This window comes from Rhodnius prolixus, unplaced genomic scaffold, assembly GCF_049639745.1.
Source record: "Rhodnius prolixus isolate KJV_2025 unplaced genomic scaffold, Rpr scaffold_5, whole genome shotgun sequence".
Taxonomy (NCBI): domain Eukaryota; kingdom Metazoa; phylum Arthropoda; class Insecta; order Hemiptera; family Reduviidae; genus Rhodnius; species Rhodnius prolixus.
The window spans coordinates 14055910-14068763 of NW_027411624.1; the positions used below are offsets into that span (position 1 = coordinate 14055910).

The window sequence follows — 12854 nt, forward strand, 5'->3', positions numbered from 1 at the left end:
AATGAACCTTTTGAGCGTTATATCTTGATCACAATAATGCAGTATAAAGTTATTATTTCCAGAATCAGAATAAAAAATCCATTATTGGAATAAATAAACCATGAATATAGAAAAAAAAAATCCAAAATATAATCAATTAATCAAAGTTGATTGTTAAGAAATATAGAGTAAAGTTTTTCTCATAATTTAATAGTTAATTACATTTAGGAGACAACTAAGGAAAACCAATTAGCTCTGTTTTAAGGACATGGCGCCCGCCGCGCAAGTAAATTTACTCTTAATTAAGCTTATTATAAAACAAGATAAGCAGTTAATAAACTTGTCATTCTAAGAAAATATTAAAATAAAATTAGCATTCTTTATTAAAGTTACAAATTTTTAATTAAATATTAATCGCTTAACATTTCAATTTTTCTAACTCCTTATTCGGAATCCTCAGATTGTTAAAGTTTAATGTAGAAGGATGGAAAATATTACATTATAATTAAGTAATGAGATTGAAAATTCACTAAATAATCGTCTCTAAGAAAAGCACAGTATAGACACGAGGTTATATGTTTAAAGGCAGAAGTTGCAAGGCCTCTGAAACTTTAATATATTATTAGGCCCTCTAAAGGCAGTATTTCCACAAAAAGCATAGTTAAAATTATGGAGATTAGAATATCAGTGGCTTTTCAGTGTTTAAGGGTTACTTTCTGTGAATATGCTCTTTGAAAGTAATAATGACGGATTTACTGGGACTACTATCCATGAAGTCTAAAGAATCATATAAACGCAAAAGAAGCAAATCATGTATGCCAATGGAAGTTCTGTATTAAACAGAAAAAGAATGTTTGGATGAACTACAAAAAAAAGATTGTTTACGAAAATTATATGATTCTCACGGTAAGATCCTTTTTAGGGAGAGCAGGGAACTTATAAGTGGTGGCATATTTAATAGCTTATCTAATCTTAATCCAGGGCATCCATAAGTAAATAAAGTATGCACTTAGTCCGCGGGTAGGCTCACAATGCTCTCCATTGAAAACGTTTCACAACAAACGAAAAAGGTGAGCTAGAACCTGCTGGTTCTGTTCGCAACATTAGGAATCGTAGTTCCTATCCTATGGATATATATGCTCAACAGATCATATAATTTAGGACAACAATCCTCGGGAAGTTAGCAGGGCAAGCCTCCTTCAGGAATATCTTAAGGTACTTCATCTCTAACAGAGTGTTTCAGTATGAGCTATTTTCTCAACGACTCCATAGGGTGTAGCAAAAAATTCTAGGTCAGTATGGCTCTGCAAAGTCCTCTCGTTTGTGAGGTCTGGTGGTCACCTTTTTGCCTAGATGGATCCTCGGTGCCTTTTTGCTTAGTGGTACGATAATGATTCCGATTCCTCTTTTTTTTTTTATACATCCCAGCTTCAAACATATAATCAGAACACTTATTTGCAATTATTTTTCGTTAAAATCATTTTAGTTGTCCTGGGAAATATTTGAGTTACCCTCGCCTTTAAATCGCTAACTTTGCAAGAAAAACAATCTTCTCGGTTTAACTGGTAATAGCTTTTAGTATATTTTTCTTTATTGTTAATATCCCAGAAGAAATAAATGGTCGCAGAAACGTACCTTATAGCGGCATGAAAGGTGAACCTTAAGTAATACTTTGCCAAAAATATTATTAAATATTACATTATTATTATATTAAGTATAACCGAATTAATTAATAAACTTTTTACATCCGTTGTATTTCTTCATCTCTTTTTAAAAAAAGATTATTTGGCGGAATCACTTAATTCAATAAAAAGACGTGATAGATGACTTTTACAGAGAGATCTAGCATGATCAATCAGCAAGTAGAAGTAGAGGAAAATTCAACAAAAAGAGGATGACATTTCATTTTATCACTTAGTGATGTATTATGTTTACATGTGTCCAACGGATGATACAGTGCTATCATCTTTTACTATCTATTTTGGTTACATTTTCGATACTACATGGGAATTGGTACGTGCATTAGTATTTCCACAAATCCTTTCTGTAATTCTTATTTTTATTAACAATTATAATTGCTAAACAAATCCTGTAATCCCTACTCCTGCTAAAAATGTGTATTAGTGACAATAGTAAGTTGTTATAATTGGTAAAGAATGCATAAAAGAATATTATAAAATTAGAACATAAAGATGAAGGATAAAATACTTCAAGTTACTTATTAAAGTTAATTTTTCAAGTAGTGTTAAAACAGAAAACTCAATCCAAAATGTCAGGCGTGATAAGGAAGAAGGAAAACTTCTTCTTAGAAACATGACAGGATGTGGTAAATGGAGTTAAGTCTCTCCCAAGTAGAACAAACCGAAATTCCCAACACGTACTCCTATATAATTCAAAAAGATTTTCCTATAATTCATGAAATATTAATGGCTAAAATAAGGGGACTCACTATAAAGGTCATTGGGATGGTATTGGGATTTCTAATAAATGGAACATTTAATGTGGTGAAACTGACTTAAGAGTGATCAGTTTTTTTGGTGGTTTTTGGTGTTGGTGACTTGACAAAATTATGTTTTCCATGACAAATGCAAGCTTTGAGTTCTTTTGAATTGGAAAATGTATTTTTAGAAAATGCTTTCTCTTTGTTATACTTATTGTGTGGAGGTTGTGGCGAAAACTTTGACAAAATAGCTTGATTTTTCTTCTGTATATGTATACTTTATCTAGAAAGACTTCAAGTCAGGATTTTGAAATTGAATGATTGATAGAATCTTGAATGACCTCAGCACAGGTAGTTGCATCACTACAGGTATCCTTATATACTTGTATCATTACAGAAATACAAATTCAGGTAGGAAGAGCATTTTGAAGTTGCACCCAATGCCTTTAGAGAAATTACAAAATCCAAAAATAAAAAAACTGGTAAACAATCTGGAATTCCCAAAAAGTTTTTTTTTTTTTTTTTAAAGAAAGAAATAATTTACTTCAGGATATAGACAGACTTCTGAGTATCAATCAATACAAAGCACATATTTTGGAGCACATATCTAAACTGATAAAATATGATCTTTCATCCGTCCAAGCCGTAATATCCACACTAATATTGACCTTTAGTTAGAATAGATCAAAGCTTTATTCTCAGAAAGGACTGAGACCCAATAAAAGTAAGCAGGATAATATCAAAGGAGAACATGAAAGCGTTCAAAGAATTCTTCCATAATATTGATTTTGAGTTTTTATCAAAACATTTTTATAATTTAATGAAGAATGATGTGATCAGGAATTACTAAAATAATTTTTCTATTTTTTCTAATTGGCGCTACAGGCCATGAAGGATTTTAACCTCCTCAGTAACATATTGCCAATCCTTTTTGATTCTGCATCCTTTCTCCTGCATCTTTTTATCTTCAAATTTTCACTTTCTACCTCCTCCTGAACGTCCTAGAAACAGTCTTGAATATTCCCTCACTTCTCAAACGCTCAAGATAACCCAAGCCACTTCAATATTAACCTTTTTGATAAAACTCTATTCGACTTCTTCTGGAAAGGCTATAAATTCTAATAAGAATTTTTTGCTTGCATTAAGCGGTCGTTCATATTCTTTCTTAAGGCTTACGTCTCTCACTTCTTTGTACCACTGTTTTACATTAATCACTATAGTTTTGCTTTTAATAACCGAAAAACTGTTGCCAAGGCTTGGTTGCTTTTTAACCATAAATGGCGCAATGAATTTGAATTTATTAGTAATATATAATTATACCTACAATTATTACTCAGGCATGAAGAGTATTCTCCCCTAAATACAAATTTGGTTTGCTGCATATAGGTATCTTCTGTTTAATCTATATTCAGACAAATACAGTAGTATGGTAGCTAAGTGATAACTTATGTTTACTACATTGTAACATAAAATAAAAATGTATGGATCAGGCAATTAACACAGTACACTGTCAATTTTGCTTTGATAACTAAATTTATTGAGGTTAAAAAGTGTATAATATGCATCCTCTTTCAAAATAGTAGTAACAAAGTAGTATTTACGACTAGCAACTATAATCAACTGCAGTTTAAAAATAAGACTGTAGAAAGTATAGGGCAATGTACGCTATTCATCTTTGGATTGTTAATCAGATAAAAAGACCTATACAGTCAAAGCGTCAAAACATATTTGTTCTTTCTTTCAAAAGACAGAAGGTTGGCTAGATTCCAATGCCGAGACATTTATACAGATGTGTCTGCCAGTTGGACTGTCACTAATCAGAATATATTAATTAAAGACTTAAAAAGACGAAAAAGAAAAATATATTTAAAGGTTTATATCAATTTTATACAATGACATATTTACAAAACATTATCTGACAATCAATTTCTTTGGGCGAAGATTTTTTATTTGCGTTGTGAAGCCTCAACTGTTCACCTATGAGGGGGTTATGATATGTCTGTCAAATATTTTCTATGTCAACTCTTCGTGGGTTAGCATTACTTTCATTTGTGTATTACTTTTTTTGACTTTCAATTTACAGAATGGTTTTCTTGTAGAATATCTAACATGTAAACATAACAAAAAAAAAAACTTTTACCAATACTTCTCGATTTAATGTTATTACAATTCCTTAAGTTATTTTAAACTTCGAATGTTCACTAATATATATGTAGTTTGCCTAAAACAGATCCATTACCATAAAATTACCTTTTATGGAAGCGTGTTGTCCTAGAACCTCTTCATAACTTCAAAACAAAAATTTATAAAAAAAAAAAAGTCTTTATCTGAAGGTTCGGATTGTCAGGAAGGGGATAAGATGAAAGACGGTGAATGAGAGGGTTAGGATGTGCGGAAAAACAAGAGTGAAATTCCTTTATTCAGGCAGAGATTAAATCTTGAATAAAAGATACTTTTAGATCGGAGTGGAATGGTTGTGTTAGAGGCATAATATGGAGTATTAGAAGTTATGACGCCAATGATCCTTAAAAAAAATATAATTTTTAATGCAGTGTTAGTACATTTAGTAACTTCCTCGAAATGGACTGAATTACAATGTCAGTATTGATAGAATTCTGTTATTTCTTTAGCATCTGGTTTGGGTAGTGTTATTGAAATATAAACATTCCTGAGCTGGAAGCCCATTCAGTTCTACAAGTTCAATAACAGTCCACAGATTCTTTTTTGTTTTAATAAAAGGCTGTCAAAAAATATTAGAATTCAAAGTAAAGTAATTGAAAACCTAAACTTTCAGATATCTTAAGAAAAAATTAAAAAAAGTAAATTAATCAATTTGCTGACAAAAATCTGTAAACTTTGGACAAAGAAGTTTAGTTAAGTTTAAACAATGATTTAAAGGTGACATATTGTTTAGAAAAGTTTCAAACTAAATGTAAATTAAGTTTTAAATGCTTCCATCTATCTTTAAACTTAAACCGTAATTAATTTAAATTAAGTTATCTTAGTAATGTATGTGACAGCAAGAAAACCTTTTCTGTTTGATTAAACCTAACAATAAGTTCAGTTTTACAACTACTTTAATTAGATGTTCTGATTATAAGATACATTATATCTAAGTGCTAAAATATTTATTTCTATTTTTGGTCAACTATTAATAATTATAAAAAAAAATGAATACAGAATTTTATATTTTTTCCCTGCCATTTTTGCATGTTTATAGAAACAAAAAAAAAAATTAGTATAACTTAAATTTACACCGATATGTCACGCAAAAAGTAAACATATATTAATTAGATTGTCATTAGCAAACTTTGTCAGCGTTATTTTATTATTATTATTATTATTTTTCAAATATTTTATTAAATGAGTCAACAAGAACATCGACCCCACAGAACAATTTGTTATAGGGAAAATAAAATGGCATTTTGACTTCCTTCTGGAAAACTTTTTATTTCTCTCAAGTTTTTATAGATCTATTTTTTTTAACTCTTACAGAAAGTAACCCAACAGGAAAAAAGAAATGAGTAAAATAATAACTGCTACTCCAGACAATTAGGTTGTCAAAGCGATTGAAAAGTTAGAGAATCCATCTTAAAAGCCTGGCGATGAAAAAATATTAATTGTGAAGCTATCCGTACTCTTTCAGTCTTCTTGCTAACTGTACCAGATTAGCTATAATAAGTTTAATTGTGTTGAATTTAATCTTAAATATGTTAGTTACAAGTGGAACGTTAACGTTAGAAACATAGTGTTGCGCGTCAGTAACATTATAATAAGAAATCGTTTCAAGAGTTCAGTATGAAATGTGCATTATGTTTAGAATGAAAGTTTTAGCTGATTTATCATCCATATAGATTTAATTATTATTTCATAAATTAGAAACATATTGTACTGTTGTTCATTTAGAGCATGATTTAAGAAGTTTCAATTACATCAAACTTGATAAAAAAAATTAGTGGCGAAGTTGGTAGATCTTGAGAAGCGAATCCTGAAAAACTACTTTTGATCAGCCTAATTTGAGTTTAATGTTATCATCCTAAAAGATGATTTATTAAATTCCAATAACTGGAGAAGGATGAACTCAAGAAGGGTTTAAGTTAGGTAAGCTAAGCTTACATAAACAAATAACTTTACTAAACATTGCCAAGACTTGAACTTAAAATCATTTTCTAGAAGAAACACAGATTTCTTGTTCCGCAATAACATTTTTGTATTTTATTCTTTGAGTTACATTGGGCGACATGGTTTATTTATTAGCCATATATGTAAGCTACTGAGGCACAATAGATGCTGACTGAAGTACAACAAATTTATTATATAAATGTTTGCCTTTTTTAAAGTGTCGTCATTCACATTCTAAAATCCATATTTTCAGAAACTTGCAATCATCCCACAGCTTTATTTTGGTCAGAAGGAAAACAAATAAAAATAGAACATGACGTTTATTCTATAATAATTTTTTAAAAGCTTCTAATGAGTGATAATACTCAAGCAACGCTAGGATTATTGATATATATCTGTGTAAAATGCAGGGTATAGTACTGCTTAGGCGCATTACTGCATTACTACGTGCTTAGAAATAATAAGACTGCGGTTTGCTTCAGATACAGTTGGTATAAGTAATGAACCCAGGGGTATAACCAGTATTTCTTAGAAGGAAGGAACTTTTAATACAAAACTTTATTTATCTGGAAATAAATTTATTTTCTTACAATTGAACCTAGAAAAAAAAAACACAAGTATTAGACAATAAAAATGAATCAATTTACCTATATCCTTAAGATGCTGCAGGAGAGTGTACCTCGAGGAACCCTTAAGGTAATGGGTACATGCGGTGTGTGCTTCTTCTTTGGCTTTTCTTTCCATTTCCAAACGTTCTTGCCCTCCACCTTCCGCTTCCAACGCCATATATTCATAACGTCCTCCATGCCTGAAACATAAACAACGTATTACTTTAACTTAACCAAAAAACAAAAGTTCATGTGTCAAGAAAAAGTGATATTTTCTACTTTGTCTGATATTCTCGGAATCGTAGAGATTTTGGATTTTGATTTTGCATCAGAAATTTACATTATAGTCCCCCTAAACGCAAACGTGTTGCGTTGCCTTGTATTGTGAATAATTTTGTATCTATTAAAGTAATTTTTAACCATTGAACTTCGCTTTATTATCCTTGACATTGATCTTTAATTTTGGTTTGTTAAAGCTATTAAATTAGCCAACAACACTAGTAAACTTGCAATCAACTAACAATTAGATTACAAAACCACAAAGAAAAACAAGTTTAATATTTACCACTCGAACACTAGCACACCAAACACCCACAAAACACAATTGGACATGCAGAAATAGTTGATTGTGCTAGTATTTGGGTTTGGCGGAGTAGAGATTGCCTCCTCATCTCATTCACAAACTCCATTTATATTATATATTTATTTATATATTACACAAACATTATATGTTCCCAACCATAAACCTAAGACTCTGTTCCTTAAAGAAAAGTTCTTCAAAAAATGTGGTAACTAAGCAGTATATCGATTTAAGTATTGTTTATTTTGACAGGCGAAATAACCCTGCTCCCACCCGATAAATACTGACTCCTTTAAGAAGTTGGGAAGCACTACGTAAGCTTGAGGATGCTGTGATTATTGCTCTAAAAAATTAACTGATCCAATCTTACTTAGTTCTTACCGACAAGACAGTTTTTAATTTGTATATTTAATGATCAATGCTGCTATATTTTTGGATATTTATTTTAACTTTAAGTCGAAATAGCGGTAAATTTTCGACTTAGACAAGTTTGTCATTGTTACTTTGGTGTTAGATCGAATGGATTGCATTTTTATTGAAATTCGTTTCTATTAATTAGTTTACAATTCATTGAATAATGGAAACAGCAGAAATTTGGAGGTTACATGAATTTGGAAAACAGAATTTTTACAGCTGCAAACTGTAAGGTTATCCAGAAGGGCCAAAATCACAATTTAAAAAAACTGAGCGTAGAAAAATGAAAAATTGAGTTCAAAGCCCTGAACGAGTAAGTACAAGAAAAAGATGGTGTGGCACCTTAGGGCATAAAGATGGCAAGATTACGGTGTTGATACATCTTTAAGGAAAGGAGAGATATAAAAGATGATAAGGATGATCTGAATCGTTGGGTGTTAGACAGAATATGAGCGGGCAAAGATCTTTCATGAAATTTCATTATGTTCCCACTTTCACCGGTGCTTTTTAAGCCAAACTGAATTCGAAGTAAAAGTAGCTGTTCATGTGTAGTGAAGTTATCACTGTTTAGCTGGATCTTCATTATTATTTATTTTCATTAAAACCATAAGGTAAATTACTTCAAATTAATTTCCCTTTCATTATATTAGTTGTTCCAATAAGTTCCTCATGAATGTCATGACGTATAAGATACTAATTACATTTTTTTAAAAATAATTCCATTTATTAGGTTTTTATTTAAACTTTGCATAATACTAACTGAATTATTAATATTAATAATCGATAAAATAATATTAAGTTAGGTTGGTGTAGGCTGTATAGTGGAGTGTCTATTCTCCGATATAGTTTAGATGCAAAGAACCTTTGATGTTGCACACCTTTTCAAATAAAAAAAAAAGACAAATAAAATAATACTAATTTATAAATGACATTTCTAGAACTGCGAAATTACTTTAATATTTATTTAATTAGTTGATTAATTACCCAACACATAACGGCAAAGAAATTGCCTTTATAGAAGTTATTCTTTCAAAAAGAACCACGTTCAGCAACTATTTAAATTTGCGAGGTAGGGTTAGTTAAAATGAAAAGTTTTAATAATACATGAATAAATAAAATTCTTCAAATGTGAGGTTATGGAAATAAATAAGCCTCCTCACAAATTAGCAAAGCTAATTTGCAAATCAAATTGAAGGAAAGTCGACAGTTAGCAGTTTGCTTGGTATAAACTTCTTTATTTTGCAAGATGCTTAGAAATTGGTAAATTTTGATGCTATTTTTTTTTTTAGTTTATTAGTTTAAAATTTCTAGCTCTTTTTAGTAGAGGGAAAATGGCGGTTCTGGCGCACCTAAATTGTGCCAGATCCAAACACCTCCAAATCTGTCCGGGTAATCATCGAGTTCAACGAAGCTGTAAGCCATACCCATCAGCACCATTCTACCCCCACCAATCATCGAATTTGACGAGGCTGAAATCCGCACCATCACAAAAAAAAGAGGAATCGTTTTAAAAGATCTAAAGATTTAAAAGATTTAAATCGGTATAGATATACTCAGATCTCAGAACTGTTAAATAATAATTTTGTTCAGAATAATGTCTGAAATAAATAGGTTTATGACAGAGAAGTTTAAAATAAACAACAGACTCGTAAAGGGTTTTTTTAAGCGTATGCTTATTTTTTTCGAAAAATGAGTTTAAAAAAGCACTCACACAAAACAAATAGGGTGAAGGGACAGATAATTTAGAGCTTAAGAAAAAAATCGAGTTTCGTTTAGAATATCTTCCGTTATTTTGGCTCCAGGTGTTGGTTGGTACAATTGTGCCGCTCCATTAGATTGTATTATGTATTCAGTGAATTCGATTTTTATGTCAACCAAAAATTATTACTTTTTTTAAAGTATTTCAATGACCCGGTGATTGACATACCGAATTTTCGGTGGTACCAGTGTTTGACATGGGGTGGGACCAGTGATTGACAAAAAGTATATTCCTGAAACGACCTAAAAAATTCAAAATACCTCAATCACTGTTCCACTTAGATTTTTAACAAAAAAATCAGTCTCATTCATAATTAATAACAATCGGTTTTTAAATTGGCCTACCCAAATAATGTAATGTTTCTCAACATTACGCTTTTTCATGCAGTTATTGACGATAAACCCTTATACAACTATCCTACCGGAGAGTTTTAATTTCGTTCAAACCTTCTACGGCATCTGCGTCATTCAATTATCGAGAAACTTCATTATACAAAACGTTCAAACTAGTATTGGTTACTTTGGCTCAAGAAACAGTTCGCTTATCCTTCTTGCAATCATAGGATGACGCTTCCGGAATGCTTTCTACCAAGATTCACCTAGTAGGTTATTATAGAAAGGGATCGGTATATCTAGTTTTTTAATAAGTTGCCACACACTCATCAGTAAATGGCTTTTAGTGATGGGAAACCCAGCTCTGACAACCGACGTGATCTACAAAACTAAAAAAAATCCTCTTCCGCAGAGGAGAGTACTGTAAATGGCTCCATTCGTCGGCTGAATGTAGATTTACCTTTCACTTCGTACAGTAGGGTAACTGGAGAAACTGGGTGCTTTTTAGCAGCTTTACTAATTGATGTTTCCTTGACCTACAACTACATACCACAGTTAACAACACATTATAGGCATGAAATTTTGTTCACTTATATACTACACTTTACTGAGTTATAAGTTATGTATATGCTGTAGTTTCCTTGCGTACAGATCCATAAGTTGAGAAGATATTGAGAGTTGAATTTTTTTTGGAACATGGTTTTGCTGTGAAATCGGGCCCACAGTAAACAACAGATTATTCGTATGAAACTTTCTGCTCTTACACACTCTGTTTTACAGAGTAGTATGCTATAGTTTGCTTGAGAACAGAATCATTACTTGAGAAGATATTGAGAGTTGAAATTTTTTTGGGTCATGATTTTGCTGTGAAATTGGGCCCTTGTAACTCCCACAGTAAACAACAGATTATTCGTATGAAACTTTCTGCTCTTACACACTCTGTTTTACAGAGTAGTATGCTATAGTTTGCTTGAGAACAGAATCATTACTTGAGAAGATATTGAGAGTTGAAATTTTTTTGGGTCATGATTTTGCTGTGAAATTGGGCCCTTGTAACTCCCACAGTAAACAACAGATTATTCGTATGAAACTTTCTGCTCTTACACACTCTGTTTTACTGAGTAGTATGCTATAGTTTTCTTAAGGACAGATCCATAAGTTGAGAAGATATTGAGAGTTGAATTTTTTTTGGAACATGGTTTTGCTGTGAAATCGGGCCCACAGTAAACAACAGATTATTCGAATGAAACTTTCTGCTCTTACACACTCTGTTTTACTGAGTAGTATGCTATAGTTTTCTTAAGGACAGATCCATAAGTTGAGAAGATATTGAGAGTTGAATTTTTTTTGGAACATGGTTTTTCTGTGAAATCGGGCCCACAGTAAACAACAGATTATTCGTATGAAACTTTCTGCTCTTACACACACTGTTTTACTGAGTAGTATGCTATAGTTTTCTTAAGGACAGATCCATAAGTTGAGAAGATATTGAGAGTTGAATTTTTTTTGGAACATGGTTTTGCTGTGAAATCGGGCCCACAGTAAACAACAGATTATTCGAATGAAACTTTCTGCTCTTACACACTCTGTTTTACTGAGTAGTATGCTATAGTTTTCTTAAGGACAGATCCATAAGTTGAGAAGATATTGAGAGTTGAATTTTTTTTGGAACATGGTTTTGCTGTGAAATCGGGCCCACAGTAAACAACAGATTATTCGTATGAAACTTTCTGCTCTTACACACTCTGTTTTACTGAGTAGTATGCTATAGTTTTCTTAAGGACAGATCCATAAGTTGAGAAGATATTGAGAGTTGAATTTTTTTTGGAACATGGTTTTGCTGTGAAATCGGGCCCACAGTAAACAACAGATTATTCGTATGAAACTTTCTGCTCTTACACACTCTGTTTTACTGAGTAGTATGCTATAGTTTTCTTAAGGACAGATCCATAAGTTGAGAAGATATTGAGAGTTGAATTTTTTTTGGAACATGGTTTTGCTGTGAAATCGGGCCCACAGTAAACAACAGATTATTCGTATGAAACTTTCTGCTCTTACACACTCTGTTTTACTGAGTAGTATGCTATAGTTTTCTTAAGGACAGATCCATAAGTTGAGAAGATATTGAGAGTTGAATTTTTTTTGGAACATGGTTTTGCTGTGAAATCGGGCCCACAGTAAACAACAGATTATTCGTATGAAACTTTCTGCTCTTACACACTCTGTTTTACTGAGTAGTATGCTATAGTTTTCTTAAGGACAGATCCATAAGTTGAGAAGATATTGAGAGTTGAATTTTTTTTGGAACATGGTTTTGCTGTGAAATTGGGCCCTTATAATTCCCACAGTAAACAACTGATTATTCGTATAAAATTTTGTGCTCTTACACACTCTGTTTTACTGAGTAGTATGCTATAGTTTTCTTGAGTACAGATCCATTACTTGAGAAGATATTGAGAGTTGAAATTTTTTTGGGTCATGGTTTTGCTGTGAATTGGGGCCCTTATAACTCCCACAGTAAACAACTGATTATTCGTATGAAATTTTCTGCTCTTACACACTCTGTTTTACTGAGTAGTATGCTACACTTTTCTTGAGTACAGATCCATTAGTTGAGAAG

The 12854-nt window shown here is 31.6% G+C and overlaps 1 protein-coding gene across 9 annotated transcripts in view; it reads right to left on the reverse strand.

Annotated features, from left to right (window-relative positions):
- The window catches only part of Slob (Slowpoke binding protein), a 160250-nt gene that overhangs the window by 24290 nt on the left and 123106 nt on the right, over nucleotides 1–12854 (reverse strand). For all 9 annotated transcript variants that reach the window (XM_074135218.1, XM_074135221.1, XM_074135220.1 and 6 more), the window contains one exon: nucleotides 7189–7349. In XM_074135218.1, the coding sequence (XP_073991319.1) occupies nucleotides 7189–7349 (161 nt within the window). The remainder of the gene's footprint in view (nucleotides 1–7188; nucleotides 7350–12854) is intronic.